This window comes from Stenella coeruleoalba (genome assembly GCF_951394435.1).
Source record: "Stenella coeruleoalba genome assembly, chromosome: 13".
Taxonomy (NCBI): domain Eukaryota; kingdom Metazoa; phylum Chordata; class Mammalia; order Artiodactyla; family Delphinidae; genus Stenella; species Stenella coeruleoalba.
The window spans coordinates 32,664,054-32,683,255 of record NC_137159.1 but is presented as its reverse complement, the minus strand read 5'-3'; the positions used below and the strand labels follow the sequence as shown (position 1 = coordinate 32,683,255).

Sequence of the window (19,202 nt, the reverse complement as noted above, 5' to 3'; positions counted from 1 at the left end):
TTCCCCACTTATTTCTATTGAATGCCTTTATTTCAGTCTATACATGCTTTGTAATTCATTTAACCAACATTTTATTCTTGCACATTTAGATGTCCCCCTAACTTCTCATTACAGTGGTCCCTTGGTACCCGTGGGGAATTGGTTCCAGGGACCCCTCTCAGATACCAAAAATTGGCAGACACTCAAATCCCTTATATAAAATGGCATAGTATTTGCACATAACCTATGCACATCTTCCTCTATACTTTATTTTTTTTAATACATTTATTTATTTATTTTTGGCTGCGTTAAGTCTTCGTTGCTGATCGCGGGCTTTCTTTTTAGTTGCAGTGAGCAGGGGCTACTCTTCATTGCGGTACGCAGGCCTCTCATTAGGGTGGCTTCTCTTGCTGTGGAGCACGGGCTCTAGGCACGCGGGCTTCAGTAGTTGTGGCACACGGGCTCAGCAGTTGTGCCTCATGGGCTCTAGAGCGAAGGCTCAGTAGTTGTGGCGCACAGGCTTAGTTGCCTCACGTCATGTGGGATCTTCCCGGACCAGGGCTCGAACCGGTGTCCCCTGCATTGGCAGGGGGATTCTTAACCACTGCGCCACCAGGGAAGCCCTTCATGTATACTTTGAATCATCTCTAGATTACTTATAATGCCTAATACAAAGTAAATGTTATGTAAATAGTTGCTGGTGCTTAGAAAATTCAAGTTTTACTTTTTGGAACTTTCTGGAATTTTTTTTTCTGAGTATTTTCTATCTGCGGTTGGTTGAATCCTTGGATTTGGAACCTGTGGATATGGAGGGCCATATTATAAACCACACTGCACAGAACATCCTCATGGCTGTATTTCCCCCTCACAACTATAATTATTTCCTTAAGGGGGAAAATTCCTGATTGCTGAGTCAAAGGAGTTGTATTTTTTTAAGGCTTTTGCTATACACGATCTAGTTGCCCTCTGCAATGGTGGGACTGTTTTACACTCCTACCATGCTCTTGACAACTCTGAGTAAATCATTAAAATAAATGCTTACTTCATTTATATGTAATTACTGCAAGAATACATGCACACTGTAACAAGTTCAAATCATAAGTGATTGAAGTGGAAGGTGAAAGCCTTCTGACTTCCCCGACTTCCTAAAACATTTGGGGTTATGTTAACAGTTTTTGTTTGTTTGTTTGGTTGGTTGGTTTTTTAGTTTTTAGTTTTTTGCAGTGAAAGCACAGGGTCCTAACCACTGGACCGCCTGGGAATTCCCAAGGTTAACAGTTTTGTGTGTTTCCTTCCACTTTCCTGAGCAGTGCACCTAGAAGAAGGCAGTTCTGAGACTTTGGCATTTACCTGCTCTGATGTGATGAAAAAGACCCTGTTGAAATATAAAATCACTGCTTTTAATGGAAAACACTTAAAATATCAATTCACCCTCTTTCATTTCCATATTTATTTCATTCCTTTCTGTACTGTTTAAAATGTTTACTGGTTTGTACTATTTTGATAATCAAAAAAAATCCATGAGTATATTTACAAATATGTTAGAATTGGGATGACCTCTAAGGGATGTCACCTGTTCCCCAAAACTATAAAAAAGAAATTTGTTATATTTATTATAGTGTATGCATATGACAGAGTGCTGAGAAAACTGTTCGAAATTTAGTTGAGGGGTTTTCTGTTGCTGTCCAGAGTTAAGGACAAAGGATCATACTGTAGCCTGTTCCCCTAACCTGCAAAAAGCAGGCGTTCCCTCCCTCAGATTAGGAGAGGACAAAATGGCAGGCACATGGGCTAAACTGAGCTTGCCACCTGCTTTTAAGTGGCCTGCAAGCTAAGACATTTTAAATAGAAAAATCAAAAGAAGATTAATATTTAGTGATACACGAACATGGTATGAAACTCAATTTCAGAGTCCACACAGAAAATTTCACTGGCACATAGCTGCACTCATTCATTCATTCACATATTGTCAATGGTGACTTTTGCGCATTTAAATTTTGAGAGGTACCAACCACATTGTTCCCCAAAGAGATTTTTACTAATTTATATTTTCACTAACAGTATATGGAAGTGCACTCATGCTCTCACCATTATAAAAAAAAATTTAAGTCTGATGGGCAAAAAATGGTACATCCTAATTGTTTGAAGTTGCATTTTATTTTTTAATTGAAGTATAGTTCATTTACAGTATCGTGTTAGTTTCAGGTGTACAGCAAAGTGATTCGGTTATACATATATATGTATATATCTATATTCTTCTTTTATTTTTCTGATTCTTTTCAATTATAGTTTCAAAAGATATTGCATGTAGTTCCCTGTGCTATACAGTAAAACCTTGCTGTTTCTTAAGTTGCATTTTTAAAATTACTACTGAAGTGGGAATTTTTTCATCTTTATTGGTCATTTATACTTATTTTGTGAAATGCTTTTTCATATCTTTTGACCCTTTTTTTCTCTTGGGTTTTTTTCTACTAGATTGGTAGGAGTCCTTCCTGTATTATGAAGAGTAACTTTTTGTATTTCATACTTATTTCAAATATTTTTCCAGGCTGTCATTTATGCTTTCACTTAAAAAAAAAAAAACCCTAGTATTTACTAAGCACTTACTATTCAATACATACCAGATACTCACCTAAGAGCTGTTCGTACATTACCTCATTTACTTCCCATAGCAAGTTTATGAGGTGGAGACTATTATTTTATTTATTTATTTATTTTTTAGGAATTTATTTTATTGAAGTATAGTTGATTTCCAATGTTGTGTTAATTTCTGCTGTACAGCAAAGCGATCCATTTATATATACATTCTTTTTCATATTCTTTTCCATTATGGTTTATCACAGGATATTGACTATAATTCCCTGTGCTATATAGCAGGACCTTGTTGTTCGTCCACTCTATATATAATAGTTGGCATCTTCTAACTGAGGCAGGGACTATTATCACCCTAGTGTTAAAAACAAGGAAACAGAGTCTTAGACCACATGGCTAGGGAATAGTCGAGCTGGGATTAGAACCCAGACAGCTGGGTCTTGTGCCATAATCTTCGCCACTCGTCCATACGGCCTTCTTTGCAGGCATCACCCAACATCTCCTGTCATCTTCACAATAGTCCTAGAGGTGGGTGCCGTTGCTATCTGCATTTTACAGATGAGGAAATGGAGGCTCAGAGAGGTCAGGCCATTTGCCCAAGGTGAGAGGTAGAGCTGGAATCTGAAAGTGAATCTGTCTCCAAAGTCTGTGTTCTTACAGTTTCCCAGCATCTCCCACTTTGAGGACCTTTCCCAAATGGAGGAGCTCTCAGCAGGGTTGGCTGAGCTCAGAAGGGCTTGGGAAGACCTTGCTAGGAACTGCAGGAGTCACAAGGCTTTGTGTTCAGGCCTCCTGAGCTCCATTAAGCCCCGCCCAGTTTTCTGACCTTGCTTATTTAGAAAACTCCCTTCCTCCGTCCTAAACTTGCCCATGCATCACAGTGGGATATGGCATTTACGCGCTGGTCAGTCTCTAATGGGACCCTTGAGTCTGTAGGACACTTGTATCTCACAAGGCCCCTTTCTCCTTGTTCTGGACCACATCCTGCCTCCTACCTACTCTTGTTTTTGGAAACAAAAATTAATGTGAGAGCGCGTGGGTGGTGCTTGAATACACCATCTGTGTGAAAGGAGATTTCAGGGTCTGTGTTATGGGCAGCCTTCAAAAACAGTCACCTTATGGTGAGAGCTGGAGCAGGCATGTCAGGCCATGGGATGGAAATCATGTGTCAAGGACGTAGAACAACCAGATCAAAGGGGGTCTGGATCCCAACCCCCCAGAGCTGTATTGAGACACTGGATTGTTTAGGTTCAGCTTGTCGTATGAGAGACGAATAAATGTATCTTGTTTAAGCCTCTGTTTTATTTGCTTTATTTATTTATTTATTTTTTGGCGGTATGCGAGCCTCTCACTGCTGCGGCCTCTCCCGTTGCGGAGCAGAGGCTCCGGACGCGCAGGCTCAGCGGCCATGGCTCACGGGCCCAGCCGCTCTGCGGCATGTGGGATCTTCCCGGACAGGGCACGAACCCGTGCCCCCTGCATCGGCAGGCGGACTCTCAACCACTGTGCCACCGGGGAAGCCCAGCATACATTATCTGTCAGAGGCAATAGAGTAAATATTTTAGGTTTTGTGGGTCACATGCTCTCTGTCACAACTGCCAAACTCTACCTTTTAATGTAAAAGTGGCCGTAAACAAGGCAGGGATGAATAAGTGGCTCCGTTCCAGTAAAACCTATTTATGACCCTGAAATGTGAATTTCATAAAATTTTCATGTGTCACAAAAATCTTCCTTTTTTTTTCCAACCATTTAAAAATGGAAAAACCGTTCTCAGCTGATAGGCCCTACAAAAAGCAAGTCGTGAGGGGGCTATGGCCTACAGGCTGTAGTCTGCTGACCCCTGCGCTAGACTATTGACAGAGCGCTTGTAAAAGAGGCAAACAAGCTCTACTCCCATCAGTGATCGCCCGGCTCCTGCCTGAGTATTGAGATTGGAAAGGTTGGGGAGATTTCCTTGGAGAGCCGTCCGTGTGCTGTACTCCCATCCCACTTCCCCATCCCCCATTTGGAAAGGGAGGACATGCTCCCTTCCCCTTGGACCAAGTGGAGAGGATTCAGGGGTACTTTCAGAGTGCTCCAAACTGGAAGTGTTTAAAGAAGGGAGCCCTTGGGTGGAGTACTTCTCACTAGGAGGCAGAGATGAAAGAAATGCACTGGAGCAAAGCTGCAGTCTCTCTGCCTGGAGGCCCAAGAGCTTGGATTCTGGGGCCAGATGCAGACTCCTTGAGGGGAAGCCTGCCTGGGGTAGCTTAAGAAGGATCCTTTCCACAGAGACCAACAGGAAGGATGAAGGGACCCTTTAAGGACAGCTTATCTGGTGAAACTCCAGAGGCTGCGGGGTGATGGCGGGGAACATCCAGGAGGGAGACCTTGTCCACATGGACGGGATTGTTGCCATCATCAGCAATGGCGGAACCAGGATGTACATCTTGGGAGAGAAGGAGCCAGGCACAGTGCATCTGCCGAGCGCCAGTGCCAGCTGGTAGCTGTGCCAGTCAGGCAGGACCCAGTCCAGGGCTGACACAAATGAGCTCAATGCAACTGAATGAGTGAGCAGCGCTGCTCATGGTGAGTGAGTCCACTGGAAAGGAATCTGCACCGTAGGGCATCTTTCATGCCCTTTAGGTTATCATGAAAAGCAGAGTTTTTCAAATAGTTTTAATGATGTACAAAACTGAGGAATTAAGGCACAGTGCCTAACAGTCTCTCCCCTCCCCCTAAGCCCAGGAGCTAAGGCAGATGTCCGAGATGTTTGACCCAGGGTCAGGCCTGATGATGTATCTTTCGCCATATCTACCTCCCCCTTAGATCCCGGAGAGTCCAGAAAAACCTGACCTAGCAAATAAGATTGGAGAAGGATAGGGCGAAGAAGCTGAGCAGAAACTTCCCTCTTCACTCCAGGGTTCAAATTGGGGCTGGGGAAACTGTAAGTTAAACAAAAATGTTTGGAGTGTTTAATATTAGACTGGACTATAGTTAATACGATTTATTAATCAAGTTAATACGATAGGCTGATTTGGGTTGTTTGTTTTAAAAGCTAAGAGTTCTTGGGAAATACGTGGAAACTGCCCAAGATTTCACCCAAGGGGCCGAGAAGGAACTAACTGATTGTCAGAGTGGAGCTTTGAGAAAAAGAATAGGTACTTTGTGATTGTACCCTACTGGGTCTAGCTCCTTCAGGAACATGTTACAGTTGGCACTATCAAATCTTTTCAAATGTGCTGATTTTTTTGTTTGCTCGTTGTTCTTTAAGAGAGAGCTCTATATCTTTCAGTGTCAGAGTTGAAATGAGCTCTATCCCTGTTCATATCTTTCAAGCCCATTTCAAGGAAGTAGAAAAAATGTTAGATTTACTAGTGTTTTGTTTTAAAAGACCAGAAGCCTACTTGCTTGGGATATAGGCAAGGAAATGGAAGCGAGGAGCTTCTGCAAGCTTCTGTTTGAGTTGCCGCTTGGTAGTCGTTTGGGGAACTCCTTTGGGCTGCAGCTAGCCTGTGAAGGGTCTATTGTTCATGGCAAAAGGCACCCCCTCTGGGCCTAGCAACCTCAGGATCACGGTGCTTAATTGGAGGAGGATACTATTGCATACAAGAAAAAGGCATCCCTTCCCCAGGGCAGCACTGCTGGAGGTCTTGTCAGACACCTTGAATCTCGCGGCTGTGGCAAACTGTGCGCGTGTTCTATGAGCCTGCAGCTCCCGCTCGCCCACCCTTTCATCCAACAATTGCCCCTATCTACAGGCAGCAGTAGCATTGCCCCTTCTCCTCCTTCAGATCCACTCTCTGTACAAGGAGTGAGCTGACAGTAAGTGCCCAGCAGCGCTGTTCCACGGTGCTTGTTTTCCTGCACTTCTCCGAATGTGCTGGCAGGACTGGGATTTGGTTGGCATCGACCTTCAGCAGTCCATACTTCCAATAGCTAGTCCTCTCAGCTTGGCTGTATTAGTGGGATTCTTCTGGGGACCTATCTTCTTAGTTTTTGGTTGTCATTGTTGGTGTAAGACCTTTATTTAATGATATCTCTAAAAATCTGAAATTTGAGTGCTTTCCATCTTTAGACAATTAGAGACTTACACACTGCATTAAAATCTTGAGATCACAAAGGTACACTCTTTTAAAAAGCAGTGTTCTCTACCTCCATGATCTTTACAGGGAGAGGAAGAACTGACAAAATGAAGTTTCCACTGCAAAACAGTCCTGAATGAATTTAAAGCCTTTCTGAACAAATAGGATGTAAACCTAACAATACGGAAATTTTCCCGTCAGAATCTCCATCTGAATGGGATAAAAATTAAGAAGGTGAAGATAAATCGGAAATGCTTTCTTTTTATCACAGTATTGAATACATTTTAGAATAGTTATAGATTTACAGAAAAATTTAGACAGTACAGAGAGTTCCTAAATGCCCTCTACCCAGTTTCCTCTATTATTAACATTTACATTAATACGGCATATTTGTCACTATTCATTAACTGATATTGATACATTATTACTAACTAAAGTCGATACTTTGTTTAGATTTACTTGGTTTTCCCTTAATGTCCTTTCTCTGTCCTGGATCCCATCCCATGTTACATTTAGTCCTCATGTCTCCATAAGCTCCTCTTAGCTGTGGTAATTTCTCAGAACTTCCTTGTTTTTTGATGACCTTGACAGTTTTGAGGAATGCTGGTCAAGTATTTTGCAGAATGTTCCTCAATTGAGGCTTGCCACATGATCAGATATCAAGAGTGCATACTTTCAACCTGACTTAACACCATTGATGTTGACCTTGATCACCAGGCTGAGGCTGTGTCTGTCAGTTTTCTCCACCATAAACTTACTCTTTTTTTCCTCTTTCCATGCTGTACTCTTTGGAAGGAAGTTATTATAAGCGGCCCATGATTAAGGAGTGGGGATTTAGCCTCCATCTTCTTGAGGGTGGAGTATTTACACAAATTAGTTGGAATTCTTGGGATAGATCTGCCTTTTCTCCCTCATTTATTTACCTGTTCAATCATTTATTTATCTATTTTATTCTTTGGGCTATAGTCCAATAGTGCTTTATCTATTTTGTTGTTTGAATTGTTCCAGCTTTGGCCATTGGGATCTCTTTCCGTTGGCTCCTGTGTCCCTTTGACGTAACCCATCATTGTGGTTTTATTTATTTATTTAAAAAACTTTTAGCACTTCCTTGCTTTCTGACACTACAAGATGCTCCAGGCTCATCTTGTATATTTCCTGTCCCAGTCCTAGAATCATCTGTTTCTCCAAGGACCCCTAGTTCCTTTCATTGGAGATAGTGTATCAAGATCTGGGCACTAGTGTCTTGATCAGTTTAGGTTGCTGTGACAAACTACTGCAGACTGAGTGTCTGATAAACAACAGAGATTTATTTCTCACAGTTCTGGAGGCTAGACATCCAAGATCAGGTTGTCACTGTAGTTGGGTTACGATGAGGGCCTTCTCCCATGTTGCAGACTGCTGTCTCCTCATTTTACCCCCACATGGCAGAAGATCAGAGAGAGAGAAAGCAAGCTCTCTTGTATCTTTTTATTAGGTCACTAATCCCATTCATGAGCGCTCTACCTTCATGGAGTAATTACCTCCCAAAGGCCCCATCTCCTAATACCATCACATTGGGGATTAGAATTTTGGAGACATATAAACACTTAGTCCACAGCACTGTGAACGCTGCTACCAGGGTGTTGTTGCTTCTAGGCTCTCAGTTGACAGAGCAAGGAAATACATGTGAAGCAAATGGGTATATGCATATATATACTTTTATATTTCTTTTCTCATTGCCGCATGAATTCTGTGTCTGTTGGGAAGAATTGCTTAATATGTGCTCTCAGTTATGCATTTTGAGCTGGAGGCCCATTGGGCAGCAACTAGATATTCTCTAATGGGTTTAAAGAAATCAACAACTTAAGGCTTTTCTTTCATTGGGAGATAATTCTCTTTGGATCTCTTGTGCTTCCTCACAATTGGCAAGGAGAGACACTATCTTTTCAAGGATGTTTGTACAGTGAACAGTAACCTTGGGAGATGGAGATAGGATCTCTCTGCAGAGCAAGGGCAGATTTGTTTACTGTCCAGTGTAATGAGGATAATGTCTCCTTCTGAGGCAAAGTTTGGGCAGGTTTGCTTGCAGCCCATGGTCAAAGATTGGGGCTCAGTAAGCTCCTGTATGTGCAGCATCCCTCTAGGCTGCTCCGTCTTTTCTCACAGCAACTGGGGACAAGAGGAATGACACAAACACGAAGCCTATCCTGCCTACTGTGTTGTGAGTAACAAAGTCCTTTGTCACATTGTAAGGTCCGGAAGTCTGGTGTCTTCCAGCGGCTTCCACAAAACTGTGCAGACTAGTTGTAAGCTTGCACATAGGTACACCTCAGACTTTTCTCTGGTTCTGACACCTTCATTTAGGTTGAGTACTAACAGTATTCCGATATTTCTCAGCTAGAGGTAAGCCTTTTTTGGAGTTACCAATGCTGAAGAATAAGTTTTTAAAATTTTAAATTAAAAACATTTAAAACGTTTCAAAATAAAATCATCACTCACATACAATAAAAGGAAAATTTTATTTAGCTCATGAATTAAAGTGGGAGCCAGCCAGCTGTCACAACTGGTTCAAAGGAGAAGTCAAAGACAAATTGATATGGAGTAAAGGAATGGTAAAATCAATTTACAAATGGACAAAAAACTGGCTTTTTCCACGGGGAGTAGGGTGGGCTTGAACCTCCACCAGACAGAATTTATTTGCATGTCCATAGACAAGAATTATTTGCATTGTTATCAGGTATCCACAATTTATAGAGTTGTACAACAATTCAAATACATGGAAAGCACAAACTCCATAGAATCAGATAACCTGGAAAGGTGTGCTGTAAATGATGCCTAGTTTTCCACTGGAGACATGCACTAATCTTTTTTGCTTATTCCAAAGTCTTAAATATTCTTTACACCAATAAAATGTACTGTAAGAATTGTTTCCAAGGTATTGATCCAATGTGAGAGAATTAAAAGGAGGACAGAAATAGAGTTTTAAAAGTAAGCCTAGAAATATACACATAAAAAAGATATTGGAAGAGGTTCTAATTATCTGATCTGGGAATAGAATCCATCAGAGCAGAAGAGCATTTGCTCAGACTCCGTCCAGTAAGAGAAGGAAGTCCTAATATGTCATTGATTCAGACAGTTCCCTCTAGTGACCACTAGGGGTCGCTAAGCAGGCATTTGGACCCCTGACCGGAGAGGCAGGGGTGGCAGCGTTTAATCCAGCCGTGGTAATGCTCACCTGCTTAACACATCTGGGAAGCTCATTGGTGGCAAGAGATTTTTCCCTAGTCCAGGGCCTGGCACATAGTAAGTATTCAATACATATTTCTTGAAAAGAATTATTCAGGATGCAGGGGGTGTTTTTACACTGTAGGCATCTAAGAGATACGATATTTCAGAGTAAGGATTCGTTAAGACTTCTGGTCATATTAGGACAAAAGGAGAAAACATTATAAATTAGAAGTCACTAGGTTAATTAAACAAAAAGAGATACATTTAGCCATGAAATTAGACTTGGTAAATCTGTGAACAGTTTCCATTGCCTGTACAAACACCAATGCAGCAAAATACTTGTTTCAGTGCGGACCTGGCCGTCCTCCTTTTCTTTGTTTCTGTTTTGCTCAGATGCCATCAAATGTTGATTCTTCCACTCCTATCCCCCCAAACTTTCTAATTTCTTACTGATTTTGGTGCAATGAGAAACTGATGGCAAGTCATCTATAATTCTAAGGAATCGATTAGGATAAGATGAAAAGTGAAAAATAGAGGGGCAATGACTAGGGGTTAGATCCACAGCTGGAAGGAAGGAGGAGAGCGAATCAGGAGGCTCTTAGAAAACCCCAGGAACAGATCTTCTCCCTGCCCTTGACTTTCTGGCTCCTGACACGCCTTCTGTGGACATCTGTTGTTTTTGCCTGCCTAGGGGCCCTTCCCTCTTCTACTGTTAAGAGTGCCTTGATTTTACCCTGGGGGGATGAGCCCCTCCCCGACTGGACGGGGCTGTTGGTTCATGTGCTCCCCCCATCAGATGGCTGAGGGGTAAGCACTAAGCAAGCTAGGCCAACCAAAGACCCGGTCACTGGAAACTCTTGTAGAGCCTGAAAACCACCGGACTTCTTTCAACTTGGTGTCTCAAAGAGACCGTCCATTACTTCTTGCTTTGCAGAATCCCACCGCTGTGCTGTTTTCCATCCTTTCAAAGACCTGAGTCTTTATTTTTTCCTTCAAGTCCATAGCCACCCCACATTCATCTAGTAAATTCCTATTTGCCTATATAAGCCAGAGTTTGTTTCTTCGTGACTGCAGCCAAAGAATGCTGACTGATGTAATGGGAGAAGGAAACTAGTCAAAAACCTAGTCCTATGTTACTTCTATAATCTCAGTTGAACTTATCATTGAAAAGAACTAGCTGTAAGGAAATGGAGACTCCTTGAAAATGAGGCATTACTAACGTTTATAGACACATTATGTTCTAGACACTTTTCTAAACATTTACAAGTATTCTTATTTAAGAATACTTACCTAAGAATGACCCCATTGAATAAATGTTATTTTTTCCCATTTTACAGATGAGAAAACTGAGGCACAGATGATGAAATAACCTGCCCATTTTCACATGGCCAGGTTCACATTCTCAAAGTTTATTCTGTAGAATACAAGTTTTTCAGACGTGTATTAGTTTCCTAGGGCTGCTATAACAAAGCACCACAAACAGGGTGACTTAAAACAATAGAAATGTATTGTCTCACAGTTCTGAAGGCTAGAAGTCTGAAATCAACTGGCAGGGCCATGTTCGCTATGGCTGCTTTAGAGGAGAATCCCGGCCTGCCTCTTCTAGCTTCTGGTATTTGCCGGCAATCCTTGGCATTCCTTGGCATGTAGAGGTATTCCTCCCATCTATGCCTCTGTTTCTCTCTGTGTGTCTCACTCCTCTTCTCCTAAGGACACTAGTCATATTGGATTAAGGGTCCACCTACTCCAGTATGACCTCATCCTAACTGATTACATCTGCAATACATTTATTCCCAAATAAGGTCACATTCTAAGGTACTGGGGGTTAGGACTTATTTTGGGGGTCGGTCATTTTTAGATATTCATGTTAAACATGTTTTTGAGGGGTTTTTTTCCACTTTAACTCGTCACAAGAATGTTGATAGCAATTGCTCAAAAAAAGAATTATGTGGTCAAATAAATTTGAAAAACACAGGATTAACCACCATTACAGTAGGATTCTCGGCTGTAGTGCTTTGGGAGGGTCTTTAATTTGTTAAGCTGAAAGGGAGCCAGCAAACTGGGACTGTAACACACAATTTCTCAAACATGTTTGGGTATGAACTTCTTTCTACTGTGGGGTTAGTGGTGTGTGTGACACAGATCACAGGCCCGATGCGAGGTAGCAGCACCCTGTTAAGGACCCTCCCTACTCTTCTGGTCCTTAAGACAACTGCTTTCTTCTCTGAGCATGAGTTTCCTTATGTCTAAGATAGAGGCAACAATATCCTTTCCCCTGTGGGTTTCTTATAAGAACTATGCTAAATGAGGTAGGCTGAAACACCCCTAGGAGAACACCTGGGACAGAAGTAGACATTCACTTAATAGTAGTTGCCTTTGTTATGCTAACCAGACAGTTCTGAATTTCTGGGCATTTTGATTCAGCCTTTCTAGACTCTCGGATATAACTCCTAAGCCAGGAAAATTTCCACCAGTAGGGTTTTCTTGTTCATTTTCCTTTTCCTTTCACCATTTTTTTCTCTTTAGGAGAATTATTTCCTTTATGATAATAAAAATTGACCTTAGGTAAATATTCGACCCAACTGTACTTTTGACAAATCTCCAATGTTAGCAAAAAATGGGTTGTTTCACTCTGCAGTTCCTTATTCTAATCTTCCACCCCGGTGAGGGGAAGAGGATGTGATCACGTGATTGCCAGCAGAGGGGAAACTGTGAAAGGGCCCTCGCTCTAGAAAAGCAGCCCACAACAGCCCCAGCTCTCAGAGGAGGGCGAGCTTCTGAGGCGACTTCTGCGGCGGGACTCGGCCATCTCTTTGTCCGTCCGACATGGAACCAAAGCGGATCAGGGAGGGCTACCTTGTGAAGAGGGTAAGCAAAGTGCCACCTAAAAGGGTGTCCCTGGAGATAGGGTGGGGGAGGATTGGAATCCAGCTTTGCACTCTCTACCTGCTGAACCTATTGGGCTGAAACGGGAGAGCATCGCAGCCTGTAGAAGGTTGGAATGGTGCGGAGAAGCCAGTACGCGTTCCATTGCCTTGTGGTTCTTAAAAGTGAATGAATCCAGCTCAGGCGTCAGCACAGCTTGATTTTGTGGGGCTGAGAATTCCAGACGACAGGGTCTGGAAATCCTTCAGGATCTAAAGCATCCTTTTCAAGAGTCACACATGTGTGTTATGCTAGAAGACTGAAACTCTTCTTCTATAGAGGTTACTAGGAGAAACTATTCATTTGTTATTTAAATTCTTCTTCCCCTCTTTTTTTGTTGTGGAAAAGAGGAAGAAGAAAATATTAAAGATGAGCGGATATAATGATACAGTCATGGTAGCTTATTCATCCTTTTTTTATTGGACTGAAATCTCTTCACTCACAGTTCTTAGTGAATTTGTATAACGTGCTGTTAAGGTGGTAGGTAGATTAACCATTTTAAAGATTAGAAAACAGAGACACAAGTTTACTCAAAAATGCTTGGTTTCACTGGTGTGGCATCAGGAAATTGAATTTCATTAGCACTGCTGGTTTTTCTCCTGATGGTGGGTGTATGCTGTGTCACTGTGATACTCCCCAAGAGGGTGAGTTCACACATAGGGCTCGTTGGCATCCTGTGGACAACACCTATAGGAACATGTAACTCACACCCACCCAAGTGAGTTCAGGGTATTAGAAGTGAACTGAACTCAGTACGTTCCAGTTTTTAATTGAATGAGAGCATAATGGTACTCTGTTTTAGGCCATCCATGCTTTAACATTTTAACCTGAAAATTCTACTAAGAGGAGGTTAAACTGCTCACAGTGCTGCCTGATTCTGTTTTGATTTAAATCTGGAAGGGGCCTTAGACCGTCTGACCTCATTCCCTCATTTCCACAAGAGTAAGCGGAGACCCAGAAGCTGGGTGACTGCTCCAAGTCACATGGCTGTGACAGATTTGGGACCAGAAACTCACTCCCTGACTCCTGGCACTGAGCTCTGTCCAGTACACTGGGATTTTCATTGAGTAAATTCAATCTAAGTTAGGGTTTGTAATGTGTCTATGGTCGTGAGATTTACGAGTAGATGCCAGAGAATAAATGAGCCTTCAGCTGGTATTCTTTCTAGCTAGCCATATTTTGAAACATCCTTTGGAAAAGACACATGTATATACACAGAGGTGTATGCAGACTCTTTGCAATAGGCACTAATACTCTCTTGAGAGCCAACAGTAATTAATGTTGACATTTCTTTCCTGGTCACTTAGGCTAGTATCCTGAGAAGAACAGGTGAATGGAAACATTTTCTGCAAAGGTTTTTTGTTTGTTTGTTTTTTTAAAAAAACAATTTAAGCATTTTGTAATTAAAATTGCTGTTATATTGTATACTTACATTTTAAACTCTATAAATTACAAATGATTAAAAGACTCAATCTCTAATAAGTGAATCTGCCCCACTAGAATATGATGATGAAAGAGTTAGGGTTGGCAAGCATATGGACTTAAATTAATAAATTTTTAAATCAGTGAGAGTAATTCTCTCAGATCATAGCCTGTAAAAGTCAGTCTAGAAAAAGTACCTAGAAAAAAAACATGGTGAAATTTCATATTTATTTTTCCAGTTTATATCTCCCATAATTTTCATGTCTACAATTTACATCTTCATACTTTTTGCATTTTTCTCTGGGGCCTTTTGAACACTCTCTGTTATAATGTGTTAGGATTCTCTAATTTGTTATTTTAAAGAAATACTTGATTCAGAGATTCCCTTTGTCAGCTGCAGAACTGAAGTCAGAATTTCCCAGTAAGGTGCTAAACTTCCTAACTTCTTTAGACGTCATTTTTTTTTTCTTTCAGATACTTCATATACATGGGTTAAAAAGTATTTGTCAGGAACCTAGCACACAGTAGATGGTACCTAAGTCACAATGATTATTAATATCAGTATTGCTGTATACTTCAGTAGATAGGCAGTCCTTCTTAGACGCTATTGGTCATATGCCCTGCTTCCTGGATTGGTTGCCAAGTTAATAGTGAAGAAAAGAGCATGAAGATCTTTCTCTGACAAGGCTGGGAGATGCCTTGACTATAGTCATTGATGTTAAAGCACGACAGGCGATAATATATGTCTCCCTCGGTTCACCTTTTTTTCTTACGCCGTTTAAGATATCTGGGTGGTAATAGAGAATATATTTCTCCTTATTCTTGTTTTATGAAATAATTTTATTGGATATAAAGATGTTTTGGGTGGAAAAAATATAACATTAGAATATGCTAGTACAAGGATTTTATCAAGTCAGTAATCTTGGGGTCAGTAGTCAATGGTATCGACTATATAATGTTTCTGCTTTTCTTCTGTGCAAGATAACTGTCCACATTTCACAATTCAGGTTTCCTCCTTTGCCTCCCTCCTGAGATCTTTAAATAGAGTTGATGGTTAAGAGCAGGAGGGAAAATACATGATTCTGTCATTTTGCAGCTTTTTCATTCTAAAGAAGACCCGGATTTTCTTGCCTCAAAGTCTTGCCACTTTGACTTCAAAAAAAAAGAGCACTTAGAGCCTGCCATGTAGCAGCTAGCCACTGTATGAACTCCATCTCATTCAATCCTATCCACCCTATACCCCTATCCCCATCTTACAGATGAGAAACTGAGGCTCAGAGAGAATAGGTGGCTTGCCAGTAAGAGGACAGCCTGGGATTCAAACCCAGGCTTGTCCAACCACAAAGCCCACCATCTCGTTGATCCCAGGAAGCCTTCTGAAAAGCAGGCTTCCCAAGCCAGCAAAAGGGAGGTGAGATGAACTTTGCAGAGCCAGAGTGGGGCCTGGACAAACTGTACTGTGGGCAAGAGTGTGTGTAGTGACCTCAACCTCCCTTTTCCTCTGATTAGGGGGTTACTTCCAGCTAATAAGCATATTTTGGAGGTCCTTGAAAATATACTACTGATTTGGATATGTTTATAATCATAGCTTAAAAAGAGGGAGAGGGGCAGATTACACGCAACCAATAACCTAGACTCCACCAAGTCACGTCACCAACCAGTCTCATTCCTAGAGGTTTATGCAGCCAACTGTCGTTTCTATGACAACAGCCAGCATGTTGAGTGGCAGGGCTGACCCAAGGAGTGTTTTAGGAATTTAGGTGGCCTGTGAGGCTGGGGGAAAGCACAGAAATCGGGGTGGTGAGAAAGAGAAGGACAAGAGGCTTGGTCAGGAAAGAAAAGGGCTGCAAAAAAGCTGATGTTCTGATAGAAGGAGGAAAGCCTGGGGCAAAACAGAGAGCAGGACTCAGGGGTCTCTGCCCAGCAATTCTTTCGAACGGCTACCTTGTCTTCCAGACACCATGAAATAATCCCTCTTGATTCGCACACGTTGATTCATTGTCATCAGAGTAGCCAACATATGTAGAGCTTACCCTGCAGCAGGGACAGATCTAAGCATTTAATGCATTAATGCAATATATATATAGTGGGTACAACTATTACCCTTACTTTACAGTGGAGGAAAGTTAGGTACAGAGAGGCAAAGGGCCTTGCCTAAGGTCACACAGCTATTCAGTGGCCGAGATTGACTGGAACCCAGCAGTGTGGTCCCAGTGTCACAGAGAGCTGTGCCTAACCGTGTTATACGTGGCCCTCATGGGCTCAGATTGCAGTGATTTTCTCTTCCAAAGCACCGTTGCTGTGATGCGTGGTGCCCAGGAGAACCTTAGGCCAGAATGACTTCATAGTATTGCCTACAAAACTGTGTCATCTTATCTGCCTATATGGTTACCATTTTTTGAGCACCTACTACAAGCTAGGCATAGTGATCAGCCCTTTAAGTGTATTATCTTATTTAATCTTTAGAACAATGGGAAATTGGTAGTATTATTATTTTCATTTTATAAGTGAGGAGACTAAGTTTTGGAAAAATGAAGTAGCTTGCCTAAGGTCACACAGCTTAGAAGAGGCAAAGTTGAAATTTGAACCGAAATCCCTAAGACTCCAGAAAACATGCTGTTAAGACACTTTGTGTCATTTTTCTATTGCTAACCTAATATGTTTTTATTGAGAAATTGTCCAACCTGGAGGAGTTTTTTTATGTAAAAAATATTCTACTGAACAGATTCGTTTCCTTGCCTTCAAAGTATTCAAACTGGCACAAAATGACCATTGATCTGGGATGTTATACAAGTGATGTCATAGATCAGGTTGGACAACTAGATGAAGCAATTTATGATGTAGCAGAAATAAGGACTTCATAGAAGCAACATCAACTTAAAATAACATGTCCCATGAGTGTGGGAGCATAGATGATACTCACTCACAGTTCTGCTTTTGTTCAATATGTCATTTTGACCATCATATAGTTTTCCTTTAAATTCTAGCTATATGTCAACATAGGAAAAGAGAAGTTTGAAGAAAAGGAGAAGTGAAAGGAGGTGTCTTCACTTGGTAGGAGATGTCTGGGAGGGGCTCGGCACCACAATCAAGCTGTCCCCTCCCTCGGCAATGAGTCATGGCTTCTTTCTGTGAAGCCACACATGCGCAGGAAGGCCTGTCTCAGTTTGTGCATTCATCACACCGCCCTGGAGTTGCAGGTCCAGGTCACTCTCTCCCCTGTTAGATTGTGAACATCTTGAGAGCAAAGATGGCGTCTTGTTCATGTTTATACCCCAACACCCAGGCCAGTGTCTGAAGCATGGGAGCTGCTTTATCTTTCATTATTTGTAGAGAAACCAAAAAAACCTCGGGGGTTCATATTATAGTAACTTAAAAAAATAATTTCTAATGGGGTCATTTTTAGGTATTCATGTTAAATATGTTTTTGAGGGGATTTTTTTGCAGTTTTGTTTTGTTTTTGCTTGCAGGTGAAGCCCAAGTGTTCAGATGAAGGCAAGGGCATCTGGAATTAGAAGACTAAAGGCATAATAGTAATAACACGTTTTTAGAACAGACGTGTAGAATCTGAGGATTGAAAGGAATGTAACATATTTTGATAAGCATTTAACTGAACTTCTCATCTGTGGCCTGAATTTCTTTTACTACTCTGTTCACAAGCGTGCTAGAAGACCTCTTGTGCCAGGGAACTCACTAATTTAACTTTCTCCCTTAAGTTATGCAGCAAACTGTTTTCTTCTGAAACTTTCACCTACTGAGACTTCAAAACAATCGAAATGTTTCACACCCTTGAAGACAGTCCTTATCTACCCTGCCTGTCCCTTTCTGGGCTAAAACCTACCAGTTCCAACAATTTCCCCAAGAGAGATGCCATCCTGTCACTCTCTTTTGAACAGCCTTCACTTTATCTGTAGCTTTGAGGTTTCCTGAGGTCAAGTTCATTCTCCAGGTGCAACCATAAGTACAGAATTACAGGGACTAGATACTATTTATTGGGTGCTCCCTATGTTCTGGATATTGCCCTAAGCAATGTTCGTGGATTATTTTATTTAATCTCCCAATCATCCTAAGAAATAGGTGATAGCATTATCCTCATTTGCCAGATGTAGAAAACGAGGTTTAGGGGCTTCCCTGGTGGCGCAGTGGTTGAGAGTCTGCCTGCCGATGCAGGGGACACGGGTTCGTGCCCCGGTCCGGGAAGATCCCACATGCCGCGGAGCGGCTGAGCCCGTGAGCCATGGCCGCTGAGCCTGTGCGTCCGGAGCCTGTGCTCCACAAGGGGAGAGGCCACAGCAGTGAGAGGCCCGCGTACTGCAAAAAAAAAAAAAAAAAAAAAAAAAAAAGCCTGGGCCACCCAGCTCCATGGTCACCTACCGGTGATGCTCCATTTAAAGTTAGAACGTTGCTTTTCTATGCTTCTATTTATATAGCCTACAAATGACTTTAGTTTTTTTGATAGCCCACATCAAACTGCTGACCAATAGAGCTCCTTTTTTTTCCCCACGCGCCCATTTTCCCAAATCTTCACCAATACATTTTATAAATCTTTTAAAAAAATGTATTGAAGAATAAGTTTATATTTTGTTTAATATGCATTTGTTTAAATGCTGTTGAAGCAGTACATTTTTATGTTTATTGGACCCAAGCATTTCTTCTTTTGAGAACTGGCTGTTTCTATTGTTTGTCCATTTAAAAAAACATTGAGAGGGTTTGTATATTTATTATTAATTCTAAAGGGTTAAAAAGTATATTAAGGGGCTTCCCTGGTGGCACAGTGGTTGAGAGTCCGCCTGCCGATGCAGGGGACACGGGTTCGTGCCCTGGTCTGGGAGGATCCCACATGCCGCAGAGCGGCTGGGCCCATGAGCCATGGCCGCTGAGCCTGCACGTCCGGAACCTGTGCTCCGCAACGGGAGAGGCCACAACAGTGAGAGGCCCGCGTAACCCCCCCCAAAAAATATATATATTAAGGATATTAACCTTTAATTATATGATACTATATTATAAATATTC

The 19,202-nt window shown here is 41.8% G+C and overlaps 1 protein-coding gene across 10 annotated transcripts in view; it reads left to right on the top strand.

Moving 5' to 3' along the window:
• The window catches only part of PLEK (pleckstrin), a 66,565-nt gene that overhangs the window by 29,126 nt on the left and 18,237 nt on the right, over positions 1–19,202 (top strand). Inside the window, exon 1 of one of the 10 annotated variants that reach the window (XM_079941060.1) lies at positions 9,475–9,917. The exons of 8 other annotated variants lie outside the window; for them this stretch is intronic. Coding sequence is in view for 1 of the 2 variants with exons in the window: in XM_079941057.1 (XP_079797183.1) it covers positions 12,669–12,710 (42 nt within the window). In the remaining variant the exon portion in view is untranslated. Of the gene's footprint in view, positions 1–9,474; positions 9,918–12,534; positions 12,711–19,202 lie in introns of those variants that run through there. One more of the 10 variants, XM_079941057.1, reaches the window with a different exon arrangement.